This window comes from Saccostrea echinata, unplaced genomic scaffold (assembly GCF_033153115.1).
Source record: "Saccostrea echinata isolate AGI-Se365-2 ecotype Australia unplaced genomic scaffold, CSIRO_AGI_Sech_v1 ptg000001l, whole genome shotgun sequence".
Classification (NCBI taxonomy): domain Eukaryota; kingdom Metazoa; phylum Mollusca; class Bivalvia; order Ostreida; family Ostreidae; genus Saccostrea; species Saccostrea echinata.
In genome coordinates, this window is record NW_026889750.1 from 36,868,908 (window position 1) to 36,887,633 (window position 18,726).

Sequence of the window (18,726 nt, forward strand, 5' to 3'; positions counted from 1 at the left end):
ATGAGAGTTTCAATAAACGTTCCCTATAGATATACCACCTTATATAATTTTCCATATATAATTATATTGCCCCTGGGTTCTCAATTTCGATAAACAGATACAACAACAAAAAATCCCAATCACAGGCTACAACTTTTTTTTCACCAAATGTTTAATCAACAGATTAAATCTCAGGAAAAATGTTTTCAAATTAAATACATTTATCTTGTCTTGAAGGCAAAGAGACACCTTATAAAGGCCACGCGTCTGTTTTAATCTGTCATACAATATGGAATATCTGTGTCTGTTGCAAACAGCAGTCTGTTTTGTCACTGCCATTGCAGGTATGGTAAATTTATTGAAAAGTTCTCACATATTGTATCATTTATGTATATAAGAAAAATGCGCATAGTTTGATGGAAACACACCTGTTTTAATGTCAGATATACGATCAACTGACTTACCCCTAAACCAATAGGTATAAATAAGATGTGTAATGTAAATTTACACAATGAATTTGTAAATTTTTGCTTATTATCTATACAGACCAAACATTTGATAGCACTGGAAAAGAATTTGTGGTAGCGTTCTTCAAAGACCTTGACCTGAACAAATTCGACGCCTACATCTTAATGGCATCTGTAAATGCCGAGAACACCACGGCTATTGTAAAGTACGACCACCACTCTCTGCTACGGCCGTCCAATCTCCAGCTTACCCCAGGAAAGGTAGAACAGTTAACTTTGCAGGAACAGTATGGGCCAAACCAGAGTATTAAGATGGCGTTTCCGGTTCTACGGATTAATGCTTCACATCCGGTGACAGTCACAGCTATCGTGGAAGGTCCAATGTCAGCTGCTTCCTATCTTGTGTATCCAGAAAATGTCGCTGGTGAGGTATACAGAATGATGCCTTTCTGCAATAAGACGATAGATGGTTTATGCATCTGTGTCATTATAACATTGAAGGAGAATACCACAATTATGCTTGAAAATGAAAATAACGGCAACATATCTGTGTACACACAAAAACACGCGGTAGGTGAAGAAACAATTGACTATCTGTCGATGCCACACAGTAAAATTAACTTCATGAACAGGAAAAAACACAGTTATATTTCGTTAGAAAGCCATGATGATTTTACTGGGCTCTTATTGCAAGCCAACTGTCCAGTGGTTGTGTTCTGTGGTGGAAGAAAACAAGATGCTACGATGTCAATGGAACAAATACTTCCTATCGAATACTTTGGTCAGAACTATTATGCATTTCCTTTTGATCACAATGCTGTGGCAACACCAAAACTCAGGTTCATAGCACACTATAACTGCACCACAATTTCACTTGATCATCAAGATAGTTGGAAACGACACGCAGGGGAAACTTTGGAACTTTCAATAAACAAATCTGCTCCATTCAAGTTTTTCGCTAATAAACCAGTAGCATTAATTCAAATCTTTTCTGGACCTTCTCCAAGTCGAAAGGATCAGAACAATTATGAAGAAGGTTTGTTGCTGCTACCCGCAATGGAACAATATGTGTCAGCTGTGGTTATTCCTCGACGTAAGAAAAAGGACAAATCTGCGACTAGCAGAATGAAAATGCTTGTAGGGCTTGTGTCTGATGTTAGTTATAATTTTCAGACACAAATAGGAAACACGTCAAGAAAGACAATCAGTAGGGACATTGTTTGGGAGTCTGACGACGACGGGAGGTTGTTAAAACTCGCACAGAATGGATGTAGCAATGGAAATACTTTTGGTGCGTACACGTATCGGCGAGCCGGAAACGACGCGTCATTCAGCATCGTTGGTTTTAAGTTTTTCAAAAGAAAAGTAAGATATACATTCACAAAAATGCAATAAATTTATCTAAGATTTTCTGCTGCTTCTTTTTATATTTTCTACATTGAAAAGATTTCTTTGTTGTAGAATGAAAACCGTCGATATTTTGGTGAAACCTGTATTAATACACAAGAAGAGGAAAATGTTCCAATTGACACTAAAAATACAATGCCTACAACAGATACACCGAGTTCTACAGAGATTCGTCAAACCAATACCGAGAAATACATCATAGAGGATAATAACAAAGAAACAAGCACCAGGGGAAGTGCGGGTCTGTACAAATGTTATTGATCAAGTTATAATAGGCCATACGAAACTATTGCATAAAATTAAAGTCTATTAAAATATATTTATAGAAATTTCCTCTAACAAAATAAGGAGAGGAACAGCAATATCGATTGAACCCAATGTTTTTCAAAACACATGTCCACCATGTCAGTCGAAGCCTAAAACCGATGCCACCATACAGACAGAGGAAGAAATCGAGGAGAAAATCAAAGAGATTAAAAAAACTCTCACAATAAACAAACATGATCTCTCCTCTTACAGACGGAAGAAAATCAGCGCAGATGATACCCGATCATCTGCAAAAGGCATTGGATTACTTGGAGCATGCATCCTTTGCGCCTTCGTCTCCTTCATTTTCATTATGGATTTTAAAACACTTGCACACCAGGGATCCGCTTTGTGGAGGAAACTTTTTGGTCCGAATCCTTGCTTTGTCCGTGAACGACTGCGCATGCGTAGAGGAAGACCGTGATATATACTTAAACATGAAACTAAAAAAAAAAACACCACTCATTACTCTTAACGCTTAGTACTAAGTTAATCCAAATAATGTAATATAAGGAAATTATAAAACCGAACTTCTGCTCAGTTATAGAATCAATAATTTATGCTGAATTTAGAGTTTTGAACACTTTCAGAGATATAGTTTAACAATATGAAATAGGAAGTTCTGAAAAAGATATTTTTTCTCATTTGATTGATATCACTCATCAAAGGAATGTTTATTATGAGCAATTGCTTTCATTAATAATAAAAAGACACAAGCAGAAGTCAGTCTATCATTAATAGCAATTTTCACGAAATGTTTATCAAGCAGAAGATTAATTTCACAAAAGCAAACATAGTAGAGGTTCAAGCCAGTGATTTTGGGCTCAGAAATCTCAGCTACATTATTCAACCATGGAGTATTTTCGTACGTTACTAGTGCTTTTGTGTCTATTTTCTACGACGACAGGTATGAATTCAAAGGCATATTTATAGTAACATGGAATATGATTTGAATTTTTGTTTAAATAACATTTACAGAACTTTTTGATTGATCCATTTCATTGTTTTTTTTTTAATAGAATTGTCTTTTTTCCAGTCCTATAATTACACATATGATATTAACAATATACTAGGCTGCATTTCGAAATTGTGAATGAAAATGTACAAATATACAAATCAGATACCCAATATAATAATATCTTGATATAATAAATCTTTTCATTTGTGTAGCTCAGTCACGAAACCATACTGGAAGAGATTTTGTGGTGGCCTTTTTTCGTAATCTTGATTTGAGGAAATTTGATGCTTACCTCTTGCTGGCATCTGTGGGAAAGGTTAATGTAACAGCGACTGTTTTTTACCGGAAAGATCCAGTACTAACGTCCTCTTTCCAAATCAGTCATAAAATTGTGGAGCAATTCAGTTTGGAAAATTTTGGAAAGATCAGCATGATGTTTCCAGTTCTCAGAATTAAAGCATCGGATGCTGTAAGCATCACAGCATTTGTCGATGGACCAACGTCAGCAGCATCTTACCTGGTGTTTCCGCAAGATGTCGCTGGTGTGGAATATAGAATGATGCCTTTCTGTAATAAAACAGCAAATGGTCTTTGTGTGTGTTCCATCGTAACATTATCGAATAACACTTCCATTATATTAGAGAATGAAAATCATGGCAATATCTCAGTGTACACTTCAAAACACGCAGTTGGCGAAGACACTGTGGACTACCTGTCACTGCCACACAGTCTTACCAGTTTCAGGATCAAGGATAACTTCAGCCATGTGTCTTTGGAAAGTCTGGATGATTTTACTGGACTTTTATTGCGCGCCAATCAGTCAGTCGTTGTGTTTTGTGGAGGTATGATTCTAGACTCGACCATGTCGATGGAACAAGTTCCCCCTGTTGAATATTTCGGTTTTTCTTTTTACCCATTTACGTACTCCACTGTTGGTCTGACACCTTCTAAACTAAGGTTTATATCTCATTATAACTGTACGACGATTGAAACGGTTTACGGAAAGCATAATCAAGACGCCGGAGAATTCCGAGAAATCCCCCATAACCAATTTGCGATTAATCCTTATAAGAAAATCCATTCTGACAAACCTATTGCAATTATGCAGACATTTTCTAGTAGTTCTGAACCAAACACCAAATACCCGAACAATAGTCAGGAAGGACTCTTACTGTTGCCAGCAATAGATCAGTATTTATCCTCTGTAATCATTTCTAGGCGAAAGAAAAAATACCCAAATATGGTACTCGGTTTCATCTATGAAGTAAGTTTCAACTATACTTTTACGAAGCTTTCAGGAGACCAAGTTTTTTATAAGACTACCACAAGCCGATGGTTTGCAAGGGAGTACGACGACATTGGAACATCAATAAAACTGACACAAAATGGCTGCCAAGGATGTGGAAATGAAAATTCTTTTGGAGTGTACATATATCGGACAAATATTCACTTGAACGATGCTTCGCTCAGTATGGTTGGCTACCAGTTTATACCAAGGAGGGTAAAATATATATTTTACATATGTTTATACAAGTATAATATAATACAGGCTTTGGGAACGTTTACAGGTTTTCTTATAATTTTTTGCTATTTATTTATTTATTTTTTATTTTATTTTATTTTATTTATTTATTTTTTTTTTTTTTGGTTATAGATCCAAACACATAACTATTCTGGGGATCCATGTAGAAGCAAGAATGTTGATACTCATGTTTCGAAACTTAATAGACAAAGTTCGACTTTGGAGGAAGTTCCCATCTTTGTAGAACAGACCTCATCAGACGACATGTCCATAACTATGGACTATTCTAGTATCAAACATATGTATTATCTAAATCGTATTCTGTTTTAAAACACAACTTAGTCTTAATCACAGCAATATTGCTAATCATGAAAATCTTAATCATCATATTGCAAAATTGTGGTTACATGGTTTTGTTTAAATTAATTTGCAGAGAATGCCTTTGATGAATCAAGTAAACAACCTAAGATTACAACAGTATCGACTATGCCACAATGCAAATGTCAAACGGACCCAGAAGCAAACACAAATATACAGACAGAGGAACAGCTTCAGGAGAAAATCAAAGAAATCAAGAAAGAACTATCCATCAACAGGAACGATCTCTCCTCCTACCGTCGGAGGAAAACAAGCGTAGATGATGACCGTACCTCTGCGAAGGGAATTGGAATCGTAGGCGCCAGCATCCTTTGCGCTTTTGTCTCTTTCATTATTTTCATGGATCTTAAAACTCTTGCTCACCAGGGAACACTTCTATGGAGGAGAGCCCTAGGAAAAAACGTCCGAGGTTCAAGTAAAAGTCCATGATCTACTAGCTAATAGGACAATTTTTGGGGGAGGGGTGAAGGCTAGTTATTTTTATGCAGAATATTTTATGTAATTTTTTTTTCAATGCACATTCCTACCAATCTGTAAGAAATAAAGGATCGTTGACTATGTAATAAAATTAAGCTTTACTTATCGAGAACAAATGAAATGACTTAACTTGATAAAATAGAAAAGTACATACTTTTTTGGTATCCTCTTACAGCGGAAGTGAGAAACTACAAAAAATACGTGCACAAATTAAGGAAACAGAAAACGAAAGAGTCAAAGGGGAAAAACTATCCATTTCATGCTTATTTGATTTTATTTTACTTCACAAAATACCAAACAGTAAAATTTTGTTTGATTACTGCAAATCAGAGGTAATATAATATCAAAAGAAAAAAATCATTCTCGAAGACATACAACATCCATTAAAATCAGTTGATAGGACATGTAAAGAATTTAGTTTAATGTGACCAAGTGATATAAATACGTAGATTACGTTCCAAGTGTTTATTGACATCAAAAAGGTGATTCTACAAAGAAATATAAGTACATGTAAATATATTCAAAGTATACATAGTAATGCATTACATATGACAAATAAATACACATTCAACTTTATTATAATCTTAGTTATTAGTTAACCTAGTTCTTTATTTACTAAGAAAAATTGTAATATTATTAACATATAATAAAATAGTTAGTAATTTAAAATTGAGATTTGGCTCTCTTTTCTTACAAAAGAAACGATCTGATTTGATAGTTCATTATGACAATAGCCGATGAGAAGTCATAGCCAATAGTAAAGCAAAGAAAGTGTTCACCAACTCAATCCACCTGCGCCATAAAACTAGCTTAACTTCTATTCTCAATGACATCGTTAATTTATTTGAAATAGAAACATTTATTTAAAATGCGAAATTGCAATAAATATATTTAATATATATAAATCTGTCCACATTTTTCCCTGCTTTGAATTTTATCGTCCCGATAAAACCAAATTATAATAAATTAACACAGACAAAAATACAATATAAATAATATCATCAAGTTTTATTTTACAAATTCATACAGTCTATAATTCTTCGTGTCAGTTTTCTTTTGAAAATTAAACCCACTTACTGCCCTGCTTTCCGCGCACACGCAAACTACGACGTAAAGGTATTGGTAAACGGAAGTCACTGTTTTTTTAATTGTCACGCGCATCACCGCTTGAATTTGGAGGTATGCGTTTAATATCCCGTCTATGAAGAGTTCTTTGATGTCCGTCACTGGAAACGACTGTGTACACACTGTCTTTGATTGTCTGGACGCGATGTCTTCTTGAACTCCAAAGGTCCATGTGTCTTCCAGTGAAACCTCTGTTTCGTATACAAACTTCATCTCCCATCCTGATCGGAAGATCTGCGATTTTTGTTGTCAAAGCTGTCCTTCCTCTTCGATGCGTTTCGTTGTAAATTATTTCTTGCGTGTTGGAATATTTCACTAACACCTTTTGTGTTCTTTTATGAATCATCATAATTTTCAACACTAATCGGAGTAGAATTGGACACAATTGGTGACACAATAAAATCTACTGGAAGTTTAGGTTTACATCCAAAAAAAATAATAGAAAGGACTGTAACCAGTACTGGAATTTAGAGATACATTATATGCGAAAGTAACATCAGATAAATGGTCTGGCCAGAATTTCTTTTTCTGTGTAGGCAAGGTTCCAAGTAAATCATGAAGCGTGCGATTGAAACGTTCTGTCTTCCCGTTGCCTTAAATTCCGGGTGATAGGGTGTGAATCTTGAATTCTGTATGTCGTACATTTTAAAAAGTTGTTTATAATATCCGATTCAAAGTTTCTACCCTGATCGCTGTGAATTCTCTCCTGTAAGCCATAAAGATGAAACCACTGTAGTATTAAACACAAAGCAACAGTAGAGGCTTTCTGATCGTGATTCGCTACTCCTGTATAAATTTGATAAAAACGTCCGTCATTACCAACACATTTTCTTTACCTTTCGATGGTTCCAAATCTATGGTTAGAATCTGCAGAGGTCGATTGGCTAGTAGATGATTCATCGCTGGTTTAATCTGTAGGTTTCGGATTTGGCTACACAACAACATTCACAATTCTTGCAATATTCTTTAATATCGTTGAACATTCCATGCCAGTAACATCGGTCTTTGATTACACTGAAGTTTCTTTCAATTCCCTGATGACCAAAGTTGTTGTGACACTTTAGCCGGATCACACACAGTTCTGTAAAGTATTCCTTTTCCAGGGTTAAACGATTCCACCGTCTAAGAAGAATATGAACATCTTTTTCACAATTCTTTCTATCTTCTTTCTCTGGATAGACGCCTTGTTTCATGAATTTTAAAATTTGTTTAATGACTTTGTCCCGAGACTGTAATTGCTTCAGATCACTATGGTTGAACTGGTTAAGAGAACATTTCATTTCATCACATATCACTTCAGGTGAATCTATACCCAGTCTACGTTGTACACACTTAACATCCTTTGGAATTTCAGATGACCACAAATTTCCATGACTGGCTGATGAGGTAGGTATTTCTTCTTCACTCTCTAATTTACGTGAAAGAGCATCTGCGTTCGACTTATGTTTTCCACTGCGATATTTTATTTCAAAGTTGAATAATGCCAACTGAGACACCTGGAACCTTGTTCGTATGCACTTAATTTGGAAGACCGTAGATACACAAGCGGGTTATTGTCGGTAAACACATTGAAGGTGGAGTTCACAAAATAATCCCTGAATTTGTCAGTAATCCTTCACTACAAAGCTAATAGTCCCCGACGTCGTGAACTATAGTTCTGACACGTAAACGACCATCTTGATGTTGGAAAAGTACTGCTCCCAAACAGCTGAGACTTGCATCTACTTCCAGCACGAATGGCTTTGGTAAGCCGCATAACCTAGAATCGGCACAGAGGTAAGTAATTCCTTCAGTAACACAAACGATTTTTCACATTTGTTATCCGATTTTTCACAGAATTAATTCTTAGATGCTTAGGTTGTACAAGGGTGCCACAACTTGTGCAAATGACTGAATGAAACGTCTATAATATGACGCTAGTCCAAGAAACGAACGTAACTATTTTGGTGTTACCCAGTCACTCACGACTTTCATTTATCTGGATCTGTATTAATTTCATGCTTTGAAACAATGTGGCCGAGGTATTTCACTTCCTGTTTGAAAAATAACATTTAGATGGTTTTATTTTAAGTCCATGCTGACGAAGCCTTTGAAACACTTCTAATCTTTGAATGTATTCCTCTATTGACCTCGATAACACAATGATGTCATCTAAGAATACAAGGAGTATCTGGAAAACTTCGTCCCGAAAACAGTGTTGCATAAGTCACTGAAAGGTTGCGGGAGCGTTGCGCAAACCGAACGGCATAGTGTTAAATTCGTACAGTCGGTGTGGTAAACGCGGTCTTATGCTTGTCCTTCACTTCCACTGACCCTTGTTTATATCCCAAAGTTAAATCCATAGTAGAGAAATAACGTGATCCACACAGTAAGTCAATTGATTCTTCAACACGGGGAAGAGGATACGCATCTTTGATCGTTTCTGAATTTGACTTCCGATAGTCTACACAAAGTCATAAATCACCGTTCCTCTTGCGAACAATCGATTGTTGATACATATGCACTGGTACTTTCTCTGATGATATTTCTATGTATTAGTTCTCTAATATGTTGTTTTACTTCTTGGAAATGGGTCGGGGGAATTCTTCTGTATGGGAGGTTAACGGGTACTTCATCAGTCAGTAGAATGTTGTGTTTCATTGTATCTGTAAAACCCGTATCTAAATCCGATTGCGAAAATACATCTTGATATTTGTAGAATATTTTTTCTATGTTCCATTTCTCTTGGTCTGTCGCATCTACGTTGTTCAGATTAACAGGCATACGAAAATTTGGGTCACAGGAATGTTCGGTAACAGATTCAGTTGTATTACACTGCACATATATTTCCTGCAATGTACCACGATTAAAAAACTGTACGGGATCACTGTTCTCGTTGGTACCTTTTTCTAGATAATATAGCCATGTGTGTTCTAGGTGAAATCCAGACGTCGGAATCACTGATGTTTGCTAACCGCAAGTAAAAATGAGCCTCACTTGAACGAATGACCGAACTACAACAATGCTGTCTTACAGGTGTTCACTATAGGACAGTGATTCTGATACGGCTGAGTAACTTCCAGGTATCGGTGGACCAGTCGCGTTGATTACTATCACAGATTGAGCAGGAATTCTAACGGGATGTCGTACGGACGGTTTTGCGAAACCATAATTATACATTTCTATTTTCCTGATCACAAACTCGGAGTGCTGACTAAACTTTTGAATTCTTAGATATTTCAGATACTTTTTCATGATAATAATTCCCATGTATTTGAATAAGAATGTCTCTACACTGTTCAATAATATTCATTCCTAGAATTCCTGTGATATTATGTTTACGTTTTCTGGTCATCCTATCTGTTGGATCTTTAAATAACATTTTCCCATGCATTCAACGTCAGTTTCTTTGTATCCAATATAGGGAATAGAAATTCCATTTGCTGCTTTTAGATTTAATTTCACATTTTCAATGTTTTTGTACATAGCTTCAATGTTATTTCTATAAAATTAATTGTTGTCACCATAGATCCAGTGTCTAAGAAACAGTTGATTCCTATTCCAAACAATTTTATGTTGACTGTATGGCTTGGACCGAGAATACGGTTGACACAGTTACAGTCATCTTAATTTCCCTCTGATGTCAGACTCTACTCTTCAGCAGAATCCATTTTCCCAACTGCTGATAACTTGAAGAAAAATTGCGTCGACAGTCTCTTCAGAGATGATTCTCGATGTTACAGTTGTAGCAACGGCGGCGTAATTGTGGATATGATGATCGGTATTGTTCTTTTGGTTTTGACACAGTCTGTTGTTCTAATAGTTTTGTTAGATTGTCGATGTTTTGTTCTTGTTGTTTTATGAGTTCTAGGCACTTTTCAATTTCGTGATTAGTTTTCTTGGGCGTGTTTGTAGATCCCGTTACTGAGTTTTCCGCTGAATGCTTCTCTTTGCTCCGGTTTTTTCTTCTTCTGAGTATAAAATTGCTTCGTCACGGAAGTCTAGAAAATGCATTTCGGTTGTTGTCGAATGAGTCGTTTTAATTAATTCTCGGCGTACCGAAATATCAATCACATTTTGCGCAAATTGTTCAGAAAGGATAAGATCAGGATTTGAAATTGCGTATATGTTTTTCGTTGTTATTTTCTTTATGAGGGTCATCAATGCGTAATTGTATTCACGTAAAGATTCTTCCTTCATCTGTTTTCGCTCAAAGAAATTTCTCTGTAGAACTGTTATTCTTTCTTTGTGTCCGAATGTCTCACTCAAAATAAGCAAAACTGTAGTTGGATTGTTTTTCTCTTCATATGATCTGTAATTGATTTCTTCTTTTGCTGATCCTGTTAAATTTGAATATAAAATCGATACTTTCCTCTCTATTCATACGGCGGCTTTTGATGACATGTTCAACTTCCTCTATCCAGTCATCGACATGAATATCGTCCTTTTCTTCAGTTCCGCTAAATTATGCAGCATCCGAAGCAATTTCAGTAGTGTACATCAATTAAATGTATCATCAATGCAAAATTGATAAGCATAGGGCTTATAATTGCTTTAGAATGATATCTGTTCCAAAAAATTAATCTAGTCGCTCATCCAGAAAATGTTGGTCAAATATAACTTTTGAAGCAAGTCTTGTGTAGTGTGCATCCTTGGATGTATCATCCATACAAGTCAAGTCAACATAGGGTCTTCAGTCACTTAAGAATGAACCTGCTCCAAAAAGAAAGAGGGCGAGGACAATCCCCTGCTCTAAGGCAAAATACATGTATTTCTCAGTTTTCGAGGTAAATTGAAAATTTATGTTTTTCAAAAATTATTTTGTTGACAGTTAAGCATTTTTGTTGAAAATGGGTTTATTGGAGACATAACAAATTATTTTTGAATATGAATGTGTTAAGTCTCTATTCTACAATAAAGTTTAAATGACGGAAAAATGAATGTAAAATCAATTTTTTGTTTAAAAAATGGAGTCTGAATTAAAATTGAACATTTCGAAAAAAAATTACATGCTTCTACAAATTCGTTTAATATTCAGATCACACTGACACACTTCAATAAGAAGACTTCGAAGCTAGCGGTGTCGATAACGCGTTCAGACTTGCACCTAACACGGAACTTTGGAGAGAGTTCGAATCATATGTGAACCTTTTCTTTTTCTTTTCACATACCTTAAAACATACCTGAAAAATAAATCATTTATCAGTAAGTTATTCAATAAAATAAGGGAAACAAACGTGCAAAAGATGATATTGACAATATAATATTTGGAAAATATACCTTTTCATGAACTTTTAGAATTGAGAAATGTCATTTCTCAGAGTGGGGTTCAATTAAACATAGTAGAAAATCGTCCGTGCATTGGTGATAGATATAGGGCATAGTAGTACTTAAAAAAGGAATCTGCTACAAATACTTTAATATGGGACGTCGATATCTGACGCCAAGGGTATTATATAAGTTCCCCCATCTTTGTTGAGGTGAGCTAAAAATGTAATTCTTTTCACCTTAAGATGTTTTAAGGTAAATTTAGTTGACCACTGTTTCTGGAAAAGAAGGGCCTTAATGGTCATCTGACTATAATACAACCCTGTCAATGAACCATGGAATGGCAATTATTTTGTTATAAAAACATTCTGATTGTATACACAAGTACTCTGAAGTTGATATTAAAAAGAGGCTCAAGTTTCTGATTGACAATATCTATGCGTTTTTTGGAGACCAGGTTTTCCAACAATCTATTGGAATTCCAAGGGTACCAATTGCGCCCCTTTATTAGTAGACCTATTTTTTGTATTCATATGAAACAGAATTTGTTCAAAATCTTATACGTGAAAAGAAGATAAGACTTGCTGTGGCCTTCAACTCGAAATTTAAATATATCGACGACGTATTGTCAATCAACAATGGTTATTTCCATTCTTATGTCGATACGATATATCCCTGTGAGCTTGAAATAAAAGATACCACAGAGTCTGACACATCTGTTTCATATTTGGATATTTTACTTGAAAAAGACGTCAATTGTAATCTAACAACCAAGCTTTATGATAAACGTGATGACTTTAACTTTTCAATCGTCAACTTCCCTTACTTATGCAGCAATATACCTTCAACAATTGCTTACGGGGTTTTTATCTCTCAGCTGTTTTGATACGCAAGAGCATGCTCTACGTATGAGAAATGTCTAAAACGAGGTAACTAATTGACAAACAAGTTGATGAAACAAGAATAGTCTCGTTTAAAGTCGTCATTTCGTACGTTCTATGGTCGATACAATGACCTTGTCAGCAAATACAATTTATCATTAAGCCAAATGCTGACTGACGTTTTACTAACATTTCCCTATATTCTTGCTTGTAGGTGCCAGTGCTAAAAGCTAACTACATACACTCAATAATAATAAAAAAAACCTGACAACACAATAGTATTGAGCAAAACACACCATATATACATATACATGTACATAGTGAACCAAGCACAGTTTCTATACCATTGACCTTTTTTGGTCTATGAACAACATTTACAAATATAAGGTATTTTTGATCAACTCTTTGAACAAACGACATGAAATTTTGGTTTCCTACAAAAATCAGTTTAAATCGACAATCTATCATTGGCATCGGTTGAGAAATTTGAAAGATGTTGCGGGCTCCCAGGAAATCAAAGTCCAAGAGTCCTTATGCTCGTTCTACTGTCCCAGCTGCGGCATCCATCTCCACTTCGGTTATGACCACGCCAGAATCCCAGACGGCCATTACACTGACTAATGGTACCCCAGCCACATCAACCTTTCCGACGGCGACTCTTCCTCCAATTTCTAGTGTTACCAGTATTCCTACTAGTAGCGTGATCGAGTCAGCCACCCAGACACAACAAAGTCAGCAGAACGTGGTAGATAATAGATAAGAGAGCACTGGCCCAGGTACAATGCACACAATTGATTCTTTGGCATTGTCTTTACCATTTATTAGTACAGCTTCCCCCTAGGTGTCCATTTTTCACAAAGTTTGATAGAAAAAATATATAATAATGAATTTGTTCATCTAAACAAACTACTATATCATGACTAAACGTCTTCACCTACAAATCAAATAGTTTTTGGGGATGGTACTTTCCAACTTAAGCCCAAGATTAAAGAACAAAAAATTGTAAACATATCTCAGTGAATGCTATAGATTTAATTTTCAGGGGGTTTGCAGTAAAACAGGTGTAATCATTTACACCATTGTCTTAAACGCAACGTCTTACATCCTATGAAAACGTGCTTCAAAGCTAGCCAAGTTCAAGCCGTACACCTACAATAACTTCAGTAAATTACAATACTAAAAATAATTATTACAGAAACAGTGCAAACCAGTTCCAGCAGGGGCAAAAAACAATAGCTTACAGTTGGCAAATAACTTTCAGCAATTGGATTTGGGCAGATCACCTATAAATGTATTACTTTTAGAACAGTTATTACAAAATTATCCGGATTTTGAGAATGCCAAATGTTTGGCTAATTGTTTTAAATTTGGTTTTAAATTAAATTACCGTGGAGATGGAAAACAGATAAAATAAAAAATACATGCTTTCTACCCAACAATGTGCAGAAATTCAAGGGAAGATAGACAGAGAAATAGAGCTTGGGAGAGTGTTAGGTCCTTTTCCTTACCCTTCCATTTCTTATTTACGTTGTAATCCCATTGGTTTCCTTCCAAAGAAACAAGGGGGTTGGCGCATGATCACCAATTTATCATATGCTTTAGGGGATAGTGTAATTGATTATATAGTTTCAGAGTTGTGTTCAGTCTATTATTCAACTTTTGATGATGCATTAAAAGTCATTTCGGCCAAAGGTGAGGGGGCGCTAATGGCAAAAATGGACATTTCAAATGCATTTAGGTTGTTACCTATATGTCCAAGATTTTTTGCTTATTAGGCTTCAAAATTTTAGACTCGTACTACATAGACAAATGTTTGTCCATGGGCTGTTCAATAACTTGCTCATTTTTTGAAAAGTTTTCAACTTGCCTTCACTGGGAAATACAGCATAGATCAAATATTGAGAGGATAGTTCACTATTTAGATGATTTTTTATTTGTCGGATAGAAATCCAAAGATGAATATCAAATATTAATGCATTGCTTTCAAGAATTATGTCAAAGACTGGGTGTTCCATTAGCTGTAGGGAAAACTGAGGATAAAAATACTCGTATTTGTTTTTTGGGCTTAGGCATTGACACTATATCTCAAACGATTTTTATCCCAGATGACAAATAAGGGAATTATTGTCAAAAATCCAAAATGTTTTAAATTGTAAAAAGGTAATACTAAAGCAGTTGCAATCTCTTGTAGGAGCATTGGCCTTTGTAGTTAATTAAGATATCATTTCATTTCATTGGAAAAACAAACGATATAAAAATGGACCTCCAGATATGGGTTCATTTTTTGCTCAACTTTAATGGTACTACGCTTACGCCATTTCCTTCTCAGCATTGGCATAAAAGTGAATTTTTAGAATTATTACTGATAGTTCAGGAGCATATGGCTGTGGGGTTAGTTTTTGAAAATTTTTGGTCTTGTTTATCCTGGCCTTCATACTGGTCTTCAGACATAATTAGGGATATAAAATTATTTGAGCTCGTCCCCATAGTATTTGGTCATCTAACCTGTTACTTCATGTATACAAAACAATCTGCATTAGTGCATATCAATTTAAAAAAAAAACACCAAAAAAAAGAGTCATGTTAATGCTTCGTTTCTTAGTTCTGAAAACTTCTTAATTCAATATTCAAATTAAAGCGCAGCATATCAAGAAAAATATGGCTGATGCAATTTCTCGATTTCAGTGGTCCAGGTCCATGCAGCTTCTCTCTACGGTACCAATGCAATTATGGGAAATTATGGAGAAACTATAAACAAACTTTTGCAAGCTAGTATATCAGAAAATACTGGTAAAGTTTATAAACAAGGACTACAGAGTTTTTATAATTTCAGAGTCAAATGTGAATTTCATCAAACCTGGCCTCCACCTCTTGACCATATTCTAAATTTCATAGCTTATTTGTGTAAAGAGGGATGTTCGTTTTCAACAATCAAATGTTACATGTCAGGGATACGTTATTTGGTTAATTTGAATAATTGGAAAAATCCGTTGGAGTCTTTTTTGTTAAAGAAATTGATAGCAGGCTACAAAAGGTCAACGTAATCTTGTGATATGAAGCAGTTTTATTTCAGCCATCTTTTACTTTAGCATTCTTTGCATTGTTGAGAAGAACTAAGAAAGGATGATATTTAGATTTTAGACAGTGGCATATCAGTGTTTATTAAAAGTTCTAAAACTGACCAACTAGGTTCTGGGGCTTCAGTTTGGATGCCTTACACTTCAGAAAGGGTACTGCTAGTCAATTTATTGAAGGAGTTTTCCCTACTATCTAGTAAAATTGATAGGGGTCGCAGTGGTTAGAACGTTCGCTCTAGAGTCGCGGTGTAAGGAGTTGATCCTTACGTCGCGGGTTCGAATCTCACTGTGGGACGTGGAGACGGTCCTTCGGATGAGACCGTATAAACCGAGGTCCCGTGTAGCAGTAGGTGCTGGCACGAAAAAGATCCCTCACTGCTCAATGGCCCTGAGTGCCGAGTATAGGTTAAAATTTGCAGCTCTCCACCGGCAAGTGGCGTCTCCATATGAGTGAAAAATTCTCGAGAGGGACGTTAAACAATAAACAAACAAACAAAAATTGTTAGGGAGGTATTTTTTGCCCATTTTAACTCGAAGCCATTGACACAGTTTCAGTTTTCTAGCATGTTACATAAATCCTTAAAATTTCTAGATATTAAAACTTCAAATTACAAAACTCACTCGTTTTGTATTGGGGGTGGTACGCACTTGTATTTGGAAGGGTTGTCTGAGGGGAAAATTCAACAAATGGGTAGATGGGTAGAAATCGAAAATATACAAATCATACATTCGTCCTTGAAATGCTTAGATACAAATGTATATGTTTATAGATGGGTAACTGCATTACAATTTTTTTTATTTAATAGTATTCATTTTCTTTAGTGGCCATTTGGATTATAGGATCTTCCATTGTACATTGGACACATAGCTATGCAGTCAAATCCAATCAATCGGACCTGGGATAAGCCATTCAAAAATATTGTAGCATGAAATTCGCGGAATGGTGTGGGAGCAATTAAACCCAATGTTACACTTTTTATTAGTTAGTAACAAAGCCCCAGATATCATTATTCACTGTGAGGGCAAACATTGGACAACAAAACAACATTTTAAAAGATATACAAATGATGATAAAGGCTAATTTAGCAAAAATTAAAGAGCGGTTACAAAATTGCATCATTATTTGGTCTCATATCTTGCAACGTAGAAATTGGTCAAATGTTGTAGCTACCTTAGGAGAAAAATGTAGGCGGAGAATCAGCTGTTCAATAGCATCTTTTGTATTCAATAAATTGGGTGGAGCAGCTACCCAGATATAGCGGCTAATCAAAGGAATCTGTTCTGCACAGATGGTGTTCACATGACAGATTTAGGCAAGGACACACAAAAACATGCGGTAGGTGAAGAAACAATTAACTATCTGTCGATGCCACACAGTAAAATTACCTTCATGAACAGGAAAAAACACAGTTATATTTCGTTGGAAAGTCATGATGATTTTACTGGCCTCTTATTGCAAACCAATAGTCCAGTGGTTGTGTTCTGTGGTGGAAGTAAACAAGATGCTACGATGTTAATGTAACAAATACTTCCTATTGAATATTTCCTGTCGAATACTTTGGTCAGAACTATTATTCATTTCCTTTTGATCACAATGCTTTGGCCAAACCAAAACTCTGGTAAATAGCACACAATAACTGCACCACAATTTCGCTTGATCATCAAGATAGTTGAAGACGAAACTTTGGAACTTTTGATAAACAAATCTGCTCCATTCAAGTTTTTCGCTAATAAACCAGTAGCATTTGTTCAAATCTTTTCTGGTCCTTCTCCCAGTCGAAAGGAACAGAACAATTATGAAGAAAGTTTGTTGCTGCTACCCGCAATGGAACAATATGTGTCCTCTATGGTTATTCCTTCCACGTAAGAAAAAGGACAAATCTGCGACTAGCAGAATGAAAATGCTTGTAGGGCTTGTGTCTGATGTTAGTTATAATTTTTAGACGCAAATAGGAAACACGTCAAGCAAAACAGTCAGTAGGGACATTGTTTGGGAGTCGGACGACGACGGGAGGTTGTTAAGACTCGCACAAAATGGTTGTAGAAATGGAAATACTTTTGGTGCGTACACGTATCGGCAAGTTCGAAACGACGCGTCATTCAGCAACGTTAGTTTTAAGTTTTTTTTAAAAGAAAAATAAGATATACATTCACATAATGCAATAAATCTATCTAAGATTTTCTGCTGCTTGTTTCATACTCTTTACATTGAAAAGATTTCTTTGTTGTAGAATGAAAACAGTCGATATTTTGGTGAAATATGTATTAATACACAAGAAGAGTAAAATGATCCAATTGACACCAAAAGTACAATTCCTACAACAGATATAGAGAGATTCGTCAAACCAATACCGAGGAATACATCAAAGAGGATAATAACAAAGAAGTGCGAGTTTGTATAAATGTTATTGATCAAGTTATAATAGGCTGTACGAAAATATTGTATAAAATTAAATTTAAAATATTTTTAAAGACATTTCCTCTAACATTTTCCTTCCAAAATAAGGAAAGGAACAACAACATCGATTGAACCCACTGTTTTTCAAAACACATGCCCACCATGTCAGTCGAGGCCTAAAACCGATACAACCATACACACAGAGGAGGAAATCAAGGAGAAAATCAAAGAGATTTAAAAAAAAAACTCACATAATAAACAAACATGATCTCTCCTCTTACAGACGGAAGAAAATTAGAGCAGATGATACATGATCATCTGCCAAAGGCATTGGATTACTTGGAGCCTGTATCCTATGCGCCTTCGTCTAGTTCCTTCATTTTCATTATAGATTTTAAAACACTTGCTCACCAGAGATCCGCTTTGTGGAGGAAACACTTGCTTTGTCCGTGAACGACTGCTCATGTCTAGAAGGCCGTGACATATTCAGTTTCTGATGTTTTT

At 35.6% G+C, this 18,726-nt stretch overlaps 1 protein-coding gene across 1 annotated transcript; it reads left to right on the forward strand.

The window, feature by feature from the left end:
• The first annotated feature begins 288 nt into the window (after window positions 1-288).
• On the forward strand, window positions 289-2,684 carry LOC133178914 (uncharacterized). Its single transcript, XM_061313574.1, has 4 exons — window positions 289-323; window positions 526-1,811; window positions 1,908-2,094; window positions 2,180-2,684. The coding sequence occupies exons 2-4, from the start codon at window positions 612-614 to the stop codon at window positions 2,581-2,583; spliced, it is 1,791 nt and encodes a 596-aa protein (XP_061169558.1). The 5' UTR covers window positions 289-323; window positions 526-611; the 3' UTR covers window positions 2,584-2,684.
• Window positions 2,685-18,726: the final 16,042 nt, after the last annotated feature.

Excerpts from the sequence above, each read along its gene's own strand:
- LOC133178914 (XM_061313574.1), top strand. The coding sequence starts at position 612 with ATGGCATCTGTAAATGCCGAGAACACCACGGCTATTGTAAAGTACGAC. Across the intron at positions 1,812-1,907 it reads TTAAGTTTTTCAAAAGAAAA|AATGAAAACCGTCGATATTT; the intron begins GTAAGATATACA and ends TCTTTGTTGTAG. Across the intron at positions 2,095-2,179 it reads AAGCACCAGGGGAAGTGCGG|AAATTTCCTCTAACAAAATA; the intron begins GTCTGTACAAAT and ends ATATATTTATAG.